General features: G+C 35.4%; 1 protein-coding gene across 5 annotated transcripts in view; it reads right to left on the bottom strand.

The window, feature by feature from the left end:
* Positions 1-4,015: 4,015 nt before the first annotated feature.
* Positions 4,016-21,657, bottom strand: part of SEPTIN10 (septin 10) — a 52,919-nt gene continuing 35,277 nt past the window's right edge. For 2 of the 5 annotated variants that reach the window (XM_077134960.1, XM_077134959.1), the window contains exons 5-12: positions 20,166-20,352; positions 17,993-18,154; positions 15,907-16,003; positions 15,001-15,169; positions 9,909-10,041; positions 6,160-6,347; positions 5,461-5,617; positions 4,016-4,394 (exon numbers count right to left, since the gene is read on the bottom strand). In XM_077134960.1, the coding sequence (XP_076991075.1) occupies positions 5,500-5,617; positions 6,160-6,347; positions 9,909-10,041; positions 15,001-15,169; positions 15,907-16,003; positions 17,993-18,154; positions 20,166-20,352 (1,054 nt within the window). In that variant the 3' untranslated portion in view covers positions 4,016-4,394; positions 5,461-5,499. Of the gene's footprint in view, positions 4,395-5,460; positions 5,618-6,155; positions 6,348-9,908; positions 10,042-15,000; positions 15,170-15,906; positions 16,004-17,992; positions 18,155-20,165; positions 20,353-21,657 lie in introns of those variants that run through there. The other 3 variants (XM_077134956.1, XM_077134957.1, XM_077134958.1) reach the window with 3 other exon arrangements.

Below are 21,657 nucleotides of genomic sequence, written 5' to 3' on the forward strand. Positions count from 1 at the left end.
AAGTAGGCATCGTGGGAGGGGTGATTATGCATGGGCTCAGGAACATGGAATTCCACCCACCAAAGCCAACCTGGCTTTGATCACTGCTGAGTGTCCAGTCTGTCAGCATCTGACACAAACACACTGAATCACCAATATGACACCATTTCCCAAGGTGATCAGCCTGCTACCTAGTGATAGATTGATTACATCAGACCACTTCCATCATGGAAGGGGCAGTGATTTGTTCTAAATGGAATAGACACATACTCCAGATATGGGTTTGCCTTCCCCACATGCAATGCTTCCGTACCATCTGTGGACTTAATGCCTTATCCACGGTCACGGTATTCCACACAGCATTACTTCTGGTCAAGGAACGCACTTCATAGCAAATAAATTGCTGGAATGGGCACAATCTCATGGAATTCTCTGCCACGTTCTCCATCATCCAGATGCAGCTGGGTTGATATGGTGGAATGGCCTTTTGAAGTTACAGTGCCAAAAGGTGTTAATACCTTGCAGGGCTGGAGCAATGTTCTCCAGGAGGTTATGTATGCTCTGAATCAGCATCTACTCTGTGGTGCTATTTCTCCCATAGTCAGGATTCACGGGTCCAAGAACCAAGGGGTGGAAATGGGAGTGGCACCACTACGATCACCCATAGTGACCTACCAGAAAAATTTTTGTTTCCTGTTCCTGAAACCTAAGCTCTGCTGGTCTACAGGTCCTAGTTTCAAAAGGAGTCGTCAACCTACTAGGAGACACAATTTTTCCATTGAACTGGAAGTTAAAACTGCCACCTGGACACTCTGGGTTTCTCACACCTCTGAATCAATAGGCAAGGAAGGGGATTACTTTACTGCCTGGGCTGATTGAGCCTATCAAAGGGAAATAGGACTGCAACTACACAATGGAGGTAGAGAAGAGTTTTCCTGGAATACAGGTGATCCCCTTGGGCATCACTTAGTACTAACATACCCTGTAAAGTCAATGGAAAACTGCAATAACCTAATCCAAACAGGACTACCAATGGCCCAGAAACTTCAGGAAGGAAAATTTGGGTCACCTCAGCAGGCAAAAAAATCATAGCCAGCTGTGTTTGCTGAGGATAAAGGGAACATGGAATGGGTAGTGGAAAAAGGAAGTGATAAATATGAACTAAAACCATGAGAGCTGTGATGTTATGAATATTTCCTCCTTATTTTGAGGGTATTTGTCTGTACATAAAACAAATATCTTTGCTTTCTTCTCTATCTTATCTAACCCTTAGCATATAAGTTATATTATTCATGCAATAGTATTTAAGTTATAGAATATCAAGTTTAAGAGATTAAGTACCCAAGGACTTACACCCTATTCTGCAGAGATTTAACACATGTGCTGGTTTGAAACTGTTACGTACCCCAGAAAAGCCATGTTCATTTCTCTAAATTAATCTTGTGGAGGCAGACCTACTGTTTAGGGTGGGACCTTGATGATTAGGTTGTTTCCATGGAGATGTGACCCAACCAACTGAGGGTGGGAACTTTTGATAAAGTGGTTTCCATGGAGATGTGTCTCTGCCCATTCAAGGTGGGTCTTAATCCACTTAATGGAATCCCCTTAAGAGGAACCATTTTGGAAAAAGCTTAGAACTGACAGACATTTGGAGATGCAAAAAAAAAATGCCCCTGGGGAAGCTGTTTGAAACCAAAGGCCAAAGGAAAAGCAAACACCAGCCATATCCCTTTGCAGTAGACAGATGTGTTCCAGATGCCATCGTCCTTTCTTGAGCCAAGGTATCTTTCTCTAGATGCCTTGGTTTGGACATTTTTATGGCCTTAGAATTGTAAAGTTGTAACTTAATGAATCCCCTTTATAAAAGCCAACCCATTTCTGGTATATTGCATTCCAGCAGCATTAGCAAACTAATACAGTGCATTTCTGGATGTACACAGGACTGTTGCGTACTGTTAGGTGAAAAATAGTAAACCATGCTATTTAGAGATTAATTGTGGATTAAGGTGATGTGTGTAGCTGCCAAGTTGACCAGGGGTGGACTATTATGGTTGGGTTCTTGTGTCAACTTGGCCAGGTGATGCTGCCTAGTTGTCTGGCCAAGCAAGCCCTGGCCTGTTACTGCAAGGACATTTCATGGTTGGTTAATAATCCAGAAGACTAGATTATTAAATCATCAGCACACTGATCATGTCCATGGCTGATTACATCTGCAGTCAACCAAGGGGAGGGCCTCTCACAAATAGTGATGTTAATCTAATCAGCTGGAGGTGTTAAAGGAGAAGTCAAAAGAGAGAACCTCACTCTCCCTTCAGCCAACCAACCCAGCCTCTCCTGAAGGATTCACTAAGACCTTCATCAAAGCTGTCAGCTTATGGCCTGCCCTATGGAATTTGGATTTGTGCACCCACCCCCCACCCCACCCCCAGTTTCATGAAACACCTTTATAAAATCTCATATTGACAGATATCTCTTGTAAATTTTCCCTAGAAAACTCTGACTAATACACTTGTGCCTCAATAGTTGAGAATAAATTACCTTTTTTACCTGTATTAAGGAGAACCTGAATTTCATAGTGTAATTGTTAAAATTTTTCTGAGTGGTAGAACCCTTCTAAAATGAAATTTTACATGGAATCCCAAATACATGAAATAAATTAGAGTTCATTGTGGTTACAGCAGAAGTGAGGCTTTCTCACAGAAAAGTCATTAGTAGTACAAAATGATTCTCCTCCTGTTAAGTTCAGAGACTTAGGAAGATTCCCATTCAGGTCTTTTCAATCATAAACTTCCCTAATTTTGCCCTGCCATGCCAACACTCAATCTGGCATTTAGAAGTAAATTTATTATAAGTTTAGGTGAGCTATTTTATACAGCTTGGTATAACAGGGCTATTAAATAACAAACAATCACAAAATGGACTGACCTTCCCTGATGGCACTTTTCTCTGCTAACACTAAGCACTGTGCTGCTGGCCCCTGACCTGCCCAGACTGCAGACCCCTCAACCTCCGGCACCTCACCAAGTCACCTGCTCCTCATCTACTGGGACTTGGGAATCCTAACAACAAAGTTCAGAGCTTTTTTTCCAGGACACTAACAAATGAATTGACTAAAGTTTTAAAAGACTACAAGGCATTTGTTAATTTCAAATGTAAAAATGGAATTTAAAGAGCTTGTGAAGATAAATTATGTTACAAAATGAAAGATACTGTTTGCAACTTGTACAACTACCTGAGAAAATGCAGTGCTCAGAATCTGACATAAGGCTAAGTAAAATATTTGTTAGTCTAAAAATACTCGTAAAATATCTCTACATCTTTAAATAAATCAAACATAAATTAATTAATTTTGACAAAATGTCTTCTTAAAATAATAGTTTGCAAAAAGACATTAAATCACTTCAAACATTTCAGTAAATATGGAGATATATTTGTCAAGAGTAAAATGTCAGTTTTATTTAGAAATATTCAAGTACAAAAAATGAAAAATTATATATCTAAGAATGTTAAGAAAAGGCTGGAAACTGCTAAATTGCTCTGAGAATACTATTAAGACACTTAGAATTCAAATGTTCCTTGAGATATAAATTACCTGAATTTCTTACACCTTTAATATTCAGGTGTTCATAGCTATTTTCTTTAAAAAAATATTTTAATAAAATGACTTCACCTTCTTTTTTTTAAGCAACAAATAGGTAATACATCCTAATGAAAATTCTGTAATACAGTGCTTTATCACTACAAAAAAGGATTTATATACCTGATGACTTTACTTTTAATCATACTTTGTTTCATTACACCAATACATCAATCAAGTAAGGCATACTGAAGCATAGAAGGTCATATAATTTGGTACAGAAGCCTGGAATATTACCAATTTGGTAATTATATCAAAATTTTAATACTTCCATAAAACTATTAAAAGATTATACAGTTTAAAGTATATGATACACTTCAAAATTTATTCCTGACATTTTACGTTTAGAATATTTTTTAAAAAGCTTCATCTTGAAATATAAATGCAACCAGATAGATATAATAGAAATGAGTTTTGTATTTTAAACAGCACTGAGACTTTTCTCTTTGGTACAATGTACTACAAAGTATTAATAATTTGGCAACAAGGAAAAATTATTTTAATTCATCTCCAACCAACAGTTTAAAAATTTCTAGCAGTGAGTATGTAAGTAGTATCATCTACTCTAGTATATGTATTTTGATCTCATACTTGAAAATATTTTTCCACAAATGGCAGTTACTGTGGCCATTTGCCACATACATAACTAATAAATGATATAAGAAATAAGAACGACAAAAAATATTATAACGCATACTCTAACTTTTTAATAACTTTTGCTTGTGGTGACCTTCTGTAATGCATAGTTCCGGGACCTCTGTTTTACATATAATTGGAGCTGAAAAGAGAAAAAAACACACCTTTGATTGGTACAAGTAAAATACATATATACAAAAAGAAATGACTAGAATCTTTAGTTTTACAAAGCTGTTATAGAAAGAACAAACAAACACCTAATACACTATAGGATATCTAGCTATGAGACATTGAAAAAGGGGGGAAAAAACCACAACAATTCTTGAGGATTAATCCTTCTAAGCCCACAAAAAACTATGGGTTTGGCTATTATTCCAGAAAAAAATAGCACATACTACAGACTCTCAGGTGGAGCAGGATGCTAATTTTTACAAGATAAAAGTTACTAGCTTTCATATATGGCATAAAATTTGGGAATAAAATTTTAGTAACAACAGATTAAGATGAAAGGACAAGGTGAGAAGTCCCTTAGCTTTATAAATTCAAAGCATTAATAAATTATATTTACAGTTTATCTTTTAAAACAATGCTTTAAATGATACATAAAGAAAACATAGCTATTATTCTTGTATTCATTTTCTCTGCTGTTGCTGGGTACAGTTCTAGGCTCTAGGGATGGATGCATCAATACACAAAACAAAGATCCATGCCCTCGTAGACTTTACATTACACAAGAATTCCCTTTCTTCCTCCAAAACTATAAAATCCATAGGCTGCTTAAATTCCTCCACCCCAAAACCTTGTGGATTTTACTTTTCTTCTCCACACTTCAAAAATGGAAAGCCACCATGGGCCAAGATTGTTTTCCTAACTATTTTGAAGTTGATTTATAATATTCTGAAAATGTCGGGTTTGAAATAGATGTGGTGATTCAATTAAGACAGACAAGGTGTTGCTCTGTAAGGAACATAAGGAGGACTCAATGCTGCTAAAGCAGAGGCAGGTGGAGTAAAGAGAAGCAAAGGTCCACAAAGGCAGCATTCTAGTAACTCATGACGAATTTCAGCAGTCAAATGGGTAAACTGACAAGGGCATTGTAAGTGGGAGAAATAAAAATATGAGGGAACCAAAGTACAGAAGGAGATTATCAAAAAGGAAAAAAAAAACTTATTTTCTAAAACTTCGGAAACTTTGATTTTAACACATACCCCAAACCTATAAGCCTTGAGATTATCATCCAATGCTACTCATGGCCGCCCCACTGCACTGGAGCCCTCTCTACCTTCCTCTGCATCCTTACGTCCACCACTGGTCTCACAAGCTCTGACATCAAAGCACAGGAGTTCGAATCGATAGCCTGGATCCCTTATTAAAATAAAAATTCTCACAGAATCAATAACAGAATTTGTTAAAAAAAAAAAAAAAAGTGAGCCTAAGTTAGTAAAGTATTATCTTATGTCTATGATTCCCCAACAAAGTATACTGCTTCCATTTACATAAGAAATTCGACATAACTACAGTAGATTAACAGTCATCAGCTGTACACTAAGGCCACAGACTGGGCTTTGAAATAAGAACAGCCAATTTTCCTTCCTCTGCTAACTGACCCTTTTTACATCGTGATGCATTTTTATTTTCTTTCCTCATGCATTCAGTCATTCATTCATTTTAGCAGATATTTACTGAGCACCTACTATGCGCGGGCACTGTTCTAGATGCTGGGGAAAAACAGCAGCAAACAAGACGGACAAGGTCTCAGGCAAGTGGCCGACATTTCAGTTGCAGAAGAAACAAGGCATAATAAGTAACAGACAGAGAAGGGCTATGAAGAAAACCAGAATGGAACGGAAGGTGATGGTGAGGCCCGGGGAGGGGGATCCGACAGAGGGAGGTCAGTGATTACCTACTTCTTACGATCCTTGTCTTTCTTTAAGGTGCTGCCCGAAGCAGCAAAGTACTGGTTCTGGAATATTTCACAGGTAGCTTTCTTTTTGGAAAAAGCAATTATTTCTTCTTCCAAAAGTCTTCTCTTTTCTTCAAGCTTCAATCTCTCCTCATGGTGGACTTTTTTAAGGTGCTCAAATTTCGCCTGGAGCTGTGAAACAAAGGTGCAATACTCAATAAAGACACAGGGTGGCAGCACATCCATAGGAATGTACTCGAGCTCACCTATACAATCTCCCTAAGTGTCTCCAAGTTGGGGCTTAAAGGATAACTTTAAATTTAAATGAGTTCCCCTGCAAAAACTGCTTGAAATAAATGTAAAAACCAAAAACTGTTTGAAATAAACGTAAAAACCATAACCATGGGCAAAACTCAATTTTTAAAATGTGACCTTTCCCTATTGAGTTTTTATTTTCTAATTCTACATTTTTCCCAAAGTCTCTTCAAATAAAATTTCTCAAATCCATGCTCAATAAAAATACAGTCATTTTAAAGATACTACGTACAGTGAAACAGCTGTTGAATAGTTATACCGGTAGATCCTTTGGAAAGCAATTGTCAGTTTAAGTCAAACAAACTGTAAACCTTAAATATCTACTGTAGTTATTTTCCTAGTAATTCTGCCTCTTGAAATCTAAACTAAATAAAGAAATCTTCAGTTCAAGAAACATTTACACATGAAAATACTCACAGTAGAATTTATATCATATTGAAAAAAATAGAGCCTAAGTGTCCAAAATAAAGTTGAAAACTAAATTTATGATCAGTGCACTCAGTGCAGCCATTAAAATCAGTGAATAAAAAAAGTATTTGCAAAGTCCCCTTGCAGGAATGGATCACTTCCCCATTTGGAGAATCTCTGATATTCCTACAAGCAGTGGGGACAACCAAATCAATAGGCCAAGCCCTCGATCTTGGGGTTTGTTCATAGGAAATTTATCCCTGCAAAGGACAGATTAAGCCTACCTAAAATTAGGTCTAAGAGTCACCCCCAGAGAACCTCTTTCGTTGCTCAGATGTGGCCTATCTCTTTCTCAGCCAACACGGCAAGCAAACTCACCGCCCTCCCCCTCTCACCATAGGACATGACTCTGAGTTGTAAACCTCCCTGGCAATGTGGGACAGAAATCCTAGAATGAGCTGGGACTCAGCATCAAAGGATTGAGAAAACCTTCTTGACTGAAAGGGGGAAGAGAGAAATGAGACCAAATAAAGTGTCAGTGGCTGAGAGATTTCAAACAGAGTCGAGAGGTTATTATTCTGGAGGTTATTCTTATGCATTATATAAATATCCCCTTTTTAGTTTAAGGAATATTAGAGAGGCTAGAGGGAAGTGACTGAAACTGCAAACCTGTGTTCCAGGAGCCATATTTCTTTAAGATGATTGTATAATGCTGTAGCTTTCACAAAGTGACTGATTGTGAAAACCTTGTGTCTGATGCTCCTTTTATCTATGGTGTGGACAGATGAGTGAAAAATATGAATTAAAAATAAATAAATAGGGAGAACAGATGTTAAATTGGGTAGAGGGAAATACTAGTGGTCAATGAGAGGGAGGGGTAAGGGGTATGGTATGTATGAGTTTTTTCTTTTTATTTCTTTTTCTGGAGTGATGCAAATATTCTGAGAAACGATCATGGTGATGAATATACAACTGTGTGATGCTATTGTGAGCCACTGATTGCACACCAAGTACAGAATGTTCATACATTAAGAATGTTCGTGTTGTATGTTGATTGGCTTTACTAATAAAAATTTTTTAAAAGTTCATGTTTGTATGTTGTTTTGGTTTGATAATACAAAATAAATTAAATTTTTAAAAAGTGAATGAATCTTGAGAACACTGTGTTGAGCAAAGTAAGCAAGAAATAAAAGGACAAATTTTGTATGGTCTCATTTAGAACATGCTTATAAGAAAATTAGGGCCTAGATTATAAACTCTTACAGCAGTCATATTTATTCCTGAGTTTTAAGGGTTAAATTCTGAGATGCTGTTCTCTTTGTGTATAACTTTGTAATTTCCTGGATCTACCTGTGTGACACCTAAGACTCAGATTTAGAGTTCTATACCTCTGAATGTCAGCATTACTCCATAAAGCAACTGCTAAAAAAAGCTGAAAAAGAGCTCAGACTTCAATTATTGATATTAATTGCAGCTGATCTGGTTGGGACTAAGGTAAATGTGCCAGTCTGAAACTATTATGAACCCAAAAAAGGCCAGTTTTAATCTTGATCCAATCTTGTGCGGCCAGACCTATTGTTTAGTGTAGGAAACTTTTGGTTAGAGTACTTCCATGGAGAACTGACAAACTCAACTGTGGGTGTGACCTTCTGATTAGATGGAGATGTGACTTCACCCCTTCAAGGTGGACGGGAGTCCTTTTTAAGGCGGAACATTCTGGAGAAACTCAGATGCGGACACTTGGAGAACAGGTGCTTTAGAACTGACAAAGACCGAGGCGTCTGGAGACGCCTGGAGGCCGACAGAGAGAGCAGATGCCTAGGCATGGCAGAGCCCAGCAGACATCGCCGTGGGCCTTCCCCTGAAATACTAAGCAAGCCAGAGCCCAGAGTTGTGTCCCAGAGTAACTAAGTAAAGTCCCACAGATGCTCAGAGAGGAAACCACAGCTGGAAGCAACAGAACGAGGAACGGTGACCAGCAGATGCCAGCCATATGCCTTCCCATGTGACGGATATCGGATTTTCTTAAGTCAAGGTAGCTTTTCCTAAATGCCTTTATTTGAACATTTTTCTGGCCTTAGAACTGTAAACTTGTAATAGATTCCCTTTTTAAAAGTTTTTTAAAAAAAAAAGAATATTCATGTTTGTATGTTTAAAAAAATAAAATTTTTTAAAATTCAAATTATAAATAAGATAAATTAGCAGATTACTAATTTTACAAAACCATTTACTTTAGGATTCATTTAAATAACAAGTATTCTAAGTACTTGAAATAATAAATTTGCAAAATTAAACTACAAGCAACTCTTCAAGAACTATGGTATCATCAAGCTCATGTTTATTAATATTCATCTTCTATTAGAAATTCTTTTCTGCAGTAAAATGACCCTCATTGTAACTGTGCCATTTGTACCTAAAAGTAACCATTGCATTTGAGTGTATAGAAAATAGCTTAACTCAAATAAAACTAAATGTGGTGCTTGAGGAACTAGAAGGAAATTCACTGGTAATGTTTTCTTGTACTAAGGCTATTTATCCAGCTCTCCTAACTGCATCCAATAAGTCTTAGCTTAAACAGGAGAGAAAAGCTACTTAACAGGTTTCACACCAAACAACCCAAAACACGTTACCCATTTCACACCAAACAACCCAAAAAAACGTCAAAAAGGCCTTATTAAAGCCACACCTAGAATCTTTTTTGTTCTAACTAAAGATGCTATAAAACAAACGATGTTTTAAATAGATGCTATATTGGTCTCTAAGACATTTAAAACACTATTTAGTAACCTAGTCCATTACAAGTCTTGGGTAAACCACTTTTAATGGAAAAATATTTACTTTTAAAGTCTGACTTTAAACTACGATTTTTTTATAAGTTTGTACTGACAGTCTATGCATTTATATAGCTACTTGCTAAAAAAGAACAAATAGCCTCTAAAAACACCTTAACTAAATACTTGAGATAAATCCCCCAAGTTAATAGGGCACCTAAAAATCAAATGCACGTCACATCAAACCAGCAATACTTGCCTCTCTTTCAGCTTCTTTCAATATGGCTTCTTTCTCCTTTACTCGCTGCACAAACATCTGCTTCATCTCTTCCTCCTTCCTCTGACGCTCACCATAAATTTCATGTCTTTTGGCTTCATAGGTCTCTTGAAGACTAAAAAAGTTATTTTTGGTACTATTATGTTAAAAAAAATAATATAACAAAGTTGCAAAAACTCACATATTTCATTTTGGGCCTCACATGGCAATATGTACCAACATCCTCTTGTGTATAGCAACCCCAAACACGGACTCTTCCATGGCATGAGCTATAAGAAGGTACCACATCTACTACAGAGTGTATTAGAATTTGAAAATCTCTACTTTATCAATTCTTTCACAAAAACTATCCTCAACTCACCCCAAACATACTCCTCTTTCAGTCTGGTACTGGCATTACTGTGTTAAGAAACCATGACATTTTGAAGTCATCTTTGACTCCTCTGCCCATATAACCAAGGCCTGTTAACTCAGCCTGTGCCACTGACATAACATTTAAATCCACCCTCCTTCCATTTCTGCAGATATTCCGTTATAGCCCAATTTGATTTTCTTAATGACTTTCTGCCTCCACTATTACATCATCTCCTAATTGGTCTCTTGGCTTCTAGTTCCTCCTTCTTTCACTTTGCTCCTGCCGTTGCCAAGGTTTTCCATCAAAAACACAAATCTCATTATCTTTTTTACTTGCATTAAAATTATGTTGTCTACACAACAAGGTTTACTTGCACCAAAATTATATTGTTTACAGAATAAGGTTTAAATAGCACTTAGGAAACTTTGTAATTTGGCCCCAAACTATCTTTCTAGATTTATTTCTCACCAAATACAGTCCCCTTAGGTTCCAGTCATACCAACTTACTGTTTCTGAAGCATGCCACGCGTTTCATGTTTTACTTCATGTGTGTCCTCTGCTTCCATTCTCCACTTCCCACCCCACACTGCCCTGCTGATCATCCATCCCCCACGGCCAAAGTCAAATGCAACTTCCTCTATAAAGCCTTGCCCAGTCTCCTCGGCTGCAATTAGTTGTTCCTTCCAGTGTACTTCATATATACCCCTTCCTTTGCATTTATATCCTGGTCACCTTCACTTGTATTCCTGTCCCTCTCTTTTAATAAATGATAAATCTTGATTACAGTAACTGGATACTTATGACTTATGATTTTGTAACCCTACTATCCTGCAGAATCCTCTGGACATTTCAGTTTCTTTGTAAATGCTCATTTAATTAAAGAAATTTCCAGGAAGTAGAGACAGACTGAACCAAACAGGGCAAGGATTGTCCTGGAACTCAAAGACCAGCTGCCCTGTCTCACTTGTATCAATTCAAAGGTATAATAAACTGTCTTATGTGCCAGAAAATCTTTTCACTTCAGCCCACTACAAGAATGAACAGTCTGAAGGTTTAAAAGGGAATACAAACTCACTTTTCAGCTATCATGGTTAGAAATTTCCAATGCTTATAAAATATATATTTTTTATCTAAATAATTTTCCAAATAATGATACACTAAGGAATTTTACTAATTTTAAATACTGTAACTGGAGAAATAAAGCTTTGAAGTACAGAATTCCATAAGTTCAAGGAAAAGCAGAGTAAGAAATGTTGCACAACAGTTATTACGGCTAACAGCTGAATGTGTGGTATGCATAGCAGGTATTCTGATCTCAGTGGAGGAAGAGATCCTAAATATCTTTAGAACACTTTCTTTATCAGTCCTAAGGAACATATTTAAACTCTCCTCCACCCTTGCATTCTCTACCACCACCATAATCACCACTGATTTGGAAAAAACACAAAATGCCCTAGATACCGCAGAAATGCCTAAATCCCAAGGAAGCATATTACCTTAAGATGAGGTTTTTCTATGTTCTGTGTGTTTATTCTGGTCTTACTTTAAAGAAGCCCTAAAATGATCAGGCTATTTTTACCATTTGTTTAGAAAACTCACTAAATTTCTATAATCCTACAGTGGAGTGACAATCTGCAATGATAAACTTGGCTTAAATAATGTCTTGAATTCATAGCAAATGTAACTTTTTTAATGCCTATCTATTTATACAAGCACTTGAGTTGCTTAACAAGGAAAAAAACATGTATTGAATAGTTGCTACAGTAAGGTATGCGCTGGGCCCCCCTTATGTTCATTATTTAATCCCATAACAATCCTAGAGGATTGTTTCAGTCTAGAGGCTGAAAACAGTTTTAGGTCATTCATTCCACCCTCAATCCTTGAATGAAACTAGTTTCTATGTGTCCAAGCTTTCTCTTTGAAACACAATTCCTGTATGGCCCTCCAACCACTGCCCATTTTAAGATAGAGAAGTCCTCATTATTTTCAAATAACTGTAACAGACACACTAGATTGTATTACACTGCCGCAGAGTCCTGTGCCCCACCTTGCCCCTGAAGCACTACAAGAACAGGATCTTTATACACACTGTGAAATTAAACATTTAGGGACTCGCACTGAGTGACTAGTACTGGGCAGCTGTTAAACAATAAACAGTTGCTGAATGACTGAATGAGTATTTTATTACTGACCCCTAGGTTCCATCCCTGAAGATTCTACTTTGATTGTCTGGGACGAAGCTTGGAATCTGTATTTCTTAATCATCCATGTGTGACTAATAATCATCCACGTATAAGAACTACGGGGCTAAATTAACCCACCAGGCCATGAACCTCTGCTCCAAGAGAATTTCAAGCCTTTCCACTTGCTCTCAATTCTGTGTCCTTGCCTCATCAATGCACACATGTAATGCGGAATTGACTCTGAGACTCCAAAGAATGAAGTGAAACCTCTGGGAAACACTAAAGAAGACAACTTACATGCTTTATCTTTACTAGAGAAAATAAGAAGTTTAACAGAATCGGCCCATAATGACAAATAAAGCATACCTGAAAATGACAGAAGGGGTTGAGTATATGAAAATCTTAATTTATTATGCTACCAGAAACTAAAAAAACAAAAACAAAAGAAACCCAATAAATGAAATCCACAGCTTGATTCTTTTAAAATTTAATCCCATGTGTTATTAAATCTTACACAAGGCCTTCAGCACTAGCAGCACTAAGCTGATGGCCTCCTCCTCTCTCCTTTTGTTTATTCTCTGTTACAAGTACTGACAGCTAGGGAAATGAGTAAAATGCAAATAATGAAATCGAAAAGGAATCCTCGGTCTTTGTTATGAGAGTTTAAAATAGCATTTGTCGTGGCTGTTCTCCAGCTCACCTAGGGGAGCTTTTATAAAATGCTGATTCTCAGGTCTTACACCCTCAACAGCCTGACTAACAGGTCAATGGCGGGGCTAAATCATCTATACTCTTGGAAGGTTTTCCAGATGATTCTAGGTATCAGCCCACTGTGGGAGCTGAACTAGAACTTTCTCTAACTCTCAAAATGATTATGTTAGGTAAGATGTTCTTCCTTGATAGAAGATTTTAGACTTCAGGACAAAGTGATATTTTGTTCGAGTTTCTATCCTCATTACCTTTTATAATAGGGACTCAGGTTCATACCGAACTCTTAAATACTGGATCACTTCATAGTAGAAACTACAGCTTTGCAAAAGAAATGGGGAAAAGCATTCCAGTTCATAATAATTCCCCTCTTAAATTTTGTGTTTTGATGAAATATATTCTAAATTAAAATGTTATACATAATAGTAATGACATAATGATTATTAACATTGTCATTCTTGTTGTTTGGTCAGAAATTTTCTCTTAGATTCCCCGGGACCCTGTCTCTGGAACTCATGAACCACATGAACAATTATAAGCAGTTAATTATGGCTAAGGGTAGTGAATGAGGCATGCCTCACAAAAGTGTTACATGCAGCCACGAAGGAGAAATGAGATTTACACACGTAGAATATAATAGAATAAAGACATTTTTGGATAAAGGAAATGGAATAAAAAGGAACAGATGCTTCTAATTATAAGTAAACTCAGAAAGTTAGAATCTAGGATATAGGTTACCAGAGGATAACTTGAGATTAGCAAATGGGGAGGTGATGCTTAATTTGTGTAGAATTTCTATTTAAGTTGATTGTAAAAGTCTGGAAATTGATCGTGGTGATGGTAGCACATTATTGTGGGTATAATTAACAGCACTGAGAAAAGGGGAGTCTTTAGGATGTATATGTGAGTGGAATAAAACTTAAAAGATAAAGCATAGGACTGTGAGCTCTATTGTAGATGATGGACTATAGTTCATAGCACAAGTATAAGAATAATCTTTCATGAATCTTCACAATTATATGACTCTAATAAAGCATGTTAATAGTAGGGTGGTATATGGTAAAATACATCTAGTGTAAGCTATGGATGACAGTTAATAACATATTTAATAAATTTTCACCAATTGTAAAAAAAAAAAGAGAGAAAATAGTGTTTGTCCTAAGGATTTCACACTTTCCTTCATGCAAAAATTTTGGCATGCTGGCTACATCAAATCAAATTTCACTTAAAACATTAAGGATTAGAGTTTTATGTTATATGTTTTAATAAAAAGTCAGGAATGTGGCATCAAATAAAATTATCAAGCAAGTTTAATGCTCTAATTAACTGAACAGGAAGGTCATCAGGCTCTAAACTTCTTATAACTATATTGCAATATTATAATAATCTAATTTCTGACTCCCTACATATATTTTCATTCTTTCTTTATAGGATATTTTGCTAAATTTAAGTCATTCTCAAACTTTATTCTGCGATGGTAGTTAAATGTGCTTTTACCTATTTCAAATATAATAACACAGCCAAATAATTAGGTTTTTTACTTCAAATATTTATTCTGCATAAACTGAAATAAAGTGAGCTTTTGCAATACGCTATTCCTTCTACCTAACTCCATGTAAGTCAGAAAATGATTTAAAGAAACTTCAAAAGTCAAGAAGGCTTCAAGGGATTTGAGAAACACAACAATTAACCACAACTAAATGATTCTATTTCTAAAAACTCATTCTCCCATCATCCTGGATAAATATAAAGATTCAATCCTTTCCAATTTCATCTTTGGTCAGATTCATCTTGGACAACAGCTTGTCCAAGAAAAATCCCCACTTACCTAACTGGCTTGTTTTCAGGGCCCATGTCTTTAAAGCCCATTTCCTCCAGTTTGCACCGCCGATAAAGTTCATAGTGTCGAGTGTGGGTTTGCTCTCGCAGGTCTTCCATATTCGTACAAATGAGCATTTCCCGGAGCTTTACAAAGTCACAATGATTTTCATTTTCCACTAGCCAAAAATTAATAAAACAGCAACATTCGTTTTTAACTTCTGGCACAACATCAGTATTTGTTGAATAAATGAATAAATGAAAACACATTTGAAATACAAGCAGCCAAATGATCAGTCTAAGAGATACAATTATTTTATACAATAACCAAGGGAAAAACTCTTGCATAATATACAACACATTATAGGCAAAGCTAATTAAAACCTGTACTGACAGTAGCAATCCATTCCTCATTAATTATCATCAAAAGTAAATGAACCAGACAGTACTCATTACTTATCATAACGCTAGATGAACAACTGAAACGTCAAGTGAATTTAATTTTTTAGATGGTTGACTGGTTTGCTTTGGAAATCATTGAAATACTTTGTGCGGGTAACAAAGAAAATTATAAATGTACAAGATAGCTTACTGTGCCCTAAAATTAAGTAATAATTTGCATATGTATCATGTTTGTACATGACTATTTCCACTTAAATTTCATTCAAAGTACCCTACCAGTACTTCCCACCTTCTGAATGTCATAGCACAATTGGGAACTAACGTGTGTGAAATGGGGAGACTGCCTGGCCTCTACGGACTCTCACCTAAAACATTACATAGTAAACTCCTGTGATGACCAATCACAATCCAAAATAAGCATCCCCTGAAAATAATGCATAAAATATAGTTTTGAGACTACTGGATGAAATATTTCAAATAATCATTCTGAACTGCTCACATTTATTGTATTTACCTTGCACAACACCCCAAGGGTACTGACGAGCTTTGACCATTTTATTTCCAACTTTTACCTCTTCCATACTTCCTACAACAGCAAATGGTAAATGTCCCTGTAAAGGAACCATAATATCAACTGCATTTCCTCATGCCAATGTGATAAGAGACAAACTAAAATAGCTTATAAAAATAACAGAAAAGAGAAAAATTTCTTAAATAATCAAGTTATTATAATCAAGTGATCTGCTATACCTCTGATTTTAAAACTTGTCAATTAGTGTGTGCCAATTGTTCTACAAGAGTCACTTCATTTTCAGGTCTGATAAAAAATTTAAAATTGCCAATTGAGCATCCCCTTCCTACAAAACATCATATTATTGGGAACACAAAACAGGGAAGCATTTTTGTATATGTATCATTTCCCTCAATATTACCTTTGCCCTAAAAGTCTAAAACAATGTTGGGAAAATTACAAACACACACACAGTATAAATAACCAAATTATTCCTGGAGCCTGCCCATGCCAAAAAAACAAAACAAATTTTGTATCTATATGTAGTGTGTGTATAGATATATGATACGAATACAAAGATATATATATAAGCCCTAAGTAACACAGAATGCTAAATACAGTCACTACTATAGAAACTCAAGAGGACAAGATTACTGTGAATAGGAAGGATCAGGGAAAGGTTGAAGAATTATGTACAGTCCAAGCTGGATCAGAAGGATTAGATTCAGATCAAGCAGAGTAGGAAAGACAAGCTTAGGCAAGGAGAAGATTTTGAACAAAGATGTAGAAACAGGAATATGCAAAAGATATGCAGGGGCAGTGAGTAGACTGGTTTGTCTGAGGCTGAGGACTGGTATGAGGAAAAGTCTAATGTAAAAAGCATTAGGTACTATATTTAATATTTAATAATTAACATTACTCAATCTCTTAATTGCACCTTTCTAAAAAATTATTCCAGATGTGCACAAGAGATAAAATTAGATCTAAAGATATTTTAACACATAGGACTTAAGATCACTTCATTTATATTAGTCTGCGTTTATGTACATAATTTAGTCTTAATATAGACAGGGTATGAGAAATCAGAAAAGAGAAGAAATTAACATTTATTTAATGTTAAAATAAGTTAATATAAATTTTAGTCTAACGTTTATTGAATGGCACTGAGGCAGGCACTTTACAAAGGTGGTATCATTTAATCTTCACAACAACCCTTGTAACCATTTTGTAGAAAAGTTAGGCCATGTAGTAACTTCCATAAGAACAAATGGTTAATTAAGTCTGTCTGGCTCCCAAATCCATACTTCAAAATATAATGAGACATTTAAAACATTTAATAGAAATATTAAACTATATATATAGTATATATACACATTATATATGCATATTATATGTGAAATTAAAATATATTCTGATACATAGCTATATTAAACTAAAAGGTGTATGACTGTTGAACATGTCGCTGAGGCGCTTGTTTAGCATCTGAGCACGTGCACTGTGGAATTAAACACAGACGCTGCCCTTGCAGAGCTTCAAGGAAGGTGGGCGGTGGCCCTCTGGCTCTACCTGAGAATACACTCGGGGAGGTGTCAGAGCAGACACGGGAGAGCAGTTAGGAAGCGACTACGGCAGTCCAGGAGTGAGAAGACAGAGCAGGGTATGGTGGTTGTGAGAAATACATTTAAGAAATATTTTAAAACCCAGATTAGGAACATCTTAAAGATTTTAAGATTATAAACCATTGCAAGGCAGCTTATAGTTGTCTCATGTTTTTAAAGACAGGATAGAAAGCCGTCCTGGTAAGGCAATTTTGTAAGGTTCCACAAAAGATGTAACTCAGTCTCACAAATGTGTCACTTTACTTAGATAAAAAGTGAGAGAAAGAAAAATATGCTTAAAGAGAAATTCTCATTGTACTTTTTTCCAAGTCAAGAAAAGAAAACATTTTCCCACACCAGTCATTTTGAAATTTCTCCTTGCTGGAAGTCTTTTTGGAGGATTAAGTGAAAATATATTAGTAGCAATGTTACTTGTAAATTATGTTTTTCTTTTCATATGTGAAGAGAATATTCAACTGTTAGAAGCTTACATTCATTGAAGCATTGATTTTAGCAATAGTTTCATCATCTGTTGGGAACTGGTATATCTGGACACCATTGCTAACCAATTCACTCATGAGCTTGATCTTAAACTTCTGTAATTCAGTCTTAGAAATTGCATCTGCTTTGGCAATTACTGGTATAATGTTCACCTAAAAAAGAATAAAGAAAAACAAAATCTCACAATTCAAGGCTTTCCTTTTTAATACCATAGTTTTTACATTCAAAGCCAAACTCTGACAATAAATATCCTTAACCCAGATCAAGGAATCAACAAACTATGGTCCAGCTTTGCCAACTGTTTTTATAAATAACATTTTATTGAACTAAATTGGCAATTTCCATACCAACTAAAGATGTTCACAAAGCAAAGGAGGGGGATAACTTGCTCAGCATTATTTAACGCTCTTTCACTGGACAGAGAAGAGATTTCAGGTCGTAAACACTGACAGCTTGTAAGTCTAACCCTACAAATCATTAATGGGTACAGGAGTAAGCCTTGACCATTTCCACAAATTTTGGGATTGGCTGGAATTCGTTTTTTAGTTTGTTTTTTCATCAAAAATTCAGTTAACCAGTCACTTGTGTCAGTAAAATGAAATCACAATGTAACTTTCAGAATAAAAGTGAAAAGTAAAAATCATAATTCTTATTCTGTTCTTAAAATTCTTTCTTCCCCAATTCCCCAGTGATTCAGTGTTGTTTTAGATTTATTAGTCTTCCATACACTCCAAAGGAGGGAAATATTTGTCCACTCTCTATGAAATTAATGGCAGAAAACGTCTCAACAATTGTGGGTAGACAATGTTCATGTTAAATAAAAATACATAAAAATTTGATGACAAATTCATGGTTTCAATATTTTCCTTTTAGCTATTTCAAAAATTATGCCAAGTTAGTAACTAACAACTTCCTCCACAATACATAGCAGAAAGAGATTTGATGGTAAACATAAATGTTTATGTGTATAATAAGGAGAGAGAAAGTTACAGATGTTTTTCAATGATGATACCTTGTCACATTTGCACAAGATAACTGTCCACATCAATAACTTCTCAAATGGTCTGCTTTTAGGTACAAAAAACAACTACCGCCAAGGAAGCTTGAGGAAAGAGAAGTCAGCACAGACACTTCTCATCTTTATGTAATGATGTAATGGTCTTGTATAAATCAGGCTCTTCCCATATCTGCCAGGTGGCCTGGGGATAATAGCTGTCCCTACAAATAAACACTGTATCTTCAAATAATACACATCAAATTAAGTAACTGAGGCAAATTTTAGTTTTACCTAGAAATCTAAATCCCTTTAAACACATAACAAAGTTTAGGTGCAATATTCCTTCCTACTTAGTATAATAGAAAGCTAGAGGCAGGACTTCTTTGATCAAGGAGTCCCAAGTTAAATGTTTTTCTATCCACTGAATAAAGCAGAATGGTGGTAAATATCTTTAAATGAGTGCATGAAATTCATTTTCTTTTACTGGTACCATGTAACACTTCATTTTAGTATGGACAAAAAAAAAAAAGTTATTCTTCAAAATAATGCTGTATTGTGTGATATGCATTTGTTATTAGAGTTAGCAGCATATAGGTTTATCACTGGCCGAAAGGTGTGCTGACTCTAAACAAACACATTGGATGAGAATCTGTTTATTTCTGAGTCTACTTTGGGAATGTATCAGTATAAATTGCTCCTGGCTAACTCTTTATCTTGAATTTTCATATAGTTCCTTGGTTCAAAAGTTCAAAAATGCGTTTTCTTGTTATGGTCCAAATTAAAACATATTTTATAATTGTATGTGATGAAACATAAGATGTAATCTTTGTCAATGAAGTTCTTCCTCTTTCTGAACAGTGAGTGTGTCATAAAGTGAAATAAGTGCCACATAAATTCTACATCAAATGTAGATGAATACCCATGTTCTGGCAAGCAATAAAATTACTAAAAAAAAAAGAACAAAAATTGTATTTTAATGTTTCTTCTTTGCACCTTATCTTCCAAACTGAATTTCTCTGGAAAATAAGCTAAGATTGAAACTTATCAAATGTTTAAAAGATGCACAGGAAAAAAAATAGTTATGATATTTACACATACCTTAAAGATATTTTAATAGTTCAAAATAAATATGAAAGCATGACAGTTGATTCCTTTCCCAAACGCACCTTACTGTCAAGACTCTTCATGGTTAAAAGATCAAGGGTCTTCAGAGAATGGCCTGTGGGTGAAATGAAGTAGAGGCACACATGGATGCGAGAGTCATGGTAGTTAAAGAGGGAACGCTTAATCTTCAGCTCCTCTTGGAGATAGGCCTCAAACTGAGCATCTATGTAGTCAACTATAGGTTGATAACTGAAAAAATAATTAAAGTATTAAAATATTTAAAACAGCATATTCATGCTACCCTAATAAGCGATTTGTACAATCTAAAGTCTAAAGTATTTTCACCATTCAATTAACAGTTAAAATCTATGATAAACAGATAGTCTTAATGATAAAACATACTGCTCAGAACATGCTTATACCAAAATAAGATTTCAAAATCATCAAAATTATCTGTGCTTTAAATTGTTTTATAGAAATGTTATTCGATTTACACTGATCCATTCCCATATTCATTCACAGCCCGGGCCCCTTCTCCCACACTTGTCAGTCTACTGAAGAATGATTAGGAGTCTAATTTGTAACCAAACTGGCACATGGCATATGATTTAACTAACTGAGAAAAGGCATGGGTATCAACAACTTCAAAAATATTTAAGTCAAATTCTATGACTTCTTGCCTCTTAAATCAGATTTCTATGGAGAACTTTAACAGAGTAAAGAGGAAAGGCACATACCAACTGAAAGTATCTAACTAATAATTATGGCATGATTTTATTTTCATTTAATTATAAACCAAGTCCAGACACATCACATTCTGTACTCTGTGCCATTATTCAGATCACTTCTCCCTAGAATGACTCCTCCTTCTAGCTTTCTAACCCTATTCATCCTTCAAGATCCAAATTAAATCATGGGGTATGTACAAACCACTATGTTAATATTGTTACTTGAGATTAATTTGTGAACATTCCACTTCATTTTGACCTGTATGCTATTCAATGCCTCTGCAACTTACCTTTCTACTCATAACTATTCTCATTAATCAACTCTGACTTTCCATGAAAATAACAGCAAAGAGTTCCAACATCAAATTTCCTGAACACCTTAGTAATCAGTTATCTTTGAAGTCTCAAAATGAGCAGTAGTTTGTGCTTATGAGACACTCAATAAATGTGTATAAAAGTGAATTCTTCCATAAATTTGCTTGGCCCTTCTAGCCCTTAAGAATCATTAATTTCTTTTAAACTTATAGAATACTTTTTCTCCCTATCTAAAGGTTAAAAACTTTGAGAACATACAGTATTTTATATATCTGGGTTTTTCACAAAAACTAGCATAATATTTTGAATATTATAAGCATTCGATTCATTTCACAGTGACTATTATGAGTAATACTAAGTGATCCTTGAGAAACTGGTCTAAGTGTGACCTAATATGATTCTCACCCAAAAACGATTTTTTAACTTAATTTGTAAATATGTATTTGGCACAAAAATTCCAAAGAAGCTTATTAATGACATAAAACAGTTTGGTAATATGATTTGCACTTCC

This window comes from Tamandua tetradactyla, chromosome 17, assembly GCF_023851605.1.
Source record: "Tamandua tetradactyla isolate mTamTet1 chromosome 17, mTamTet1.pri, whole genome shotgun sequence".
Lineage (NCBI taxonomy): Eukaryota > Metazoa > Chordata > Mammalia > Pilosa > Myrmecophagidae > Tamandua > Tamandua tetradactyla.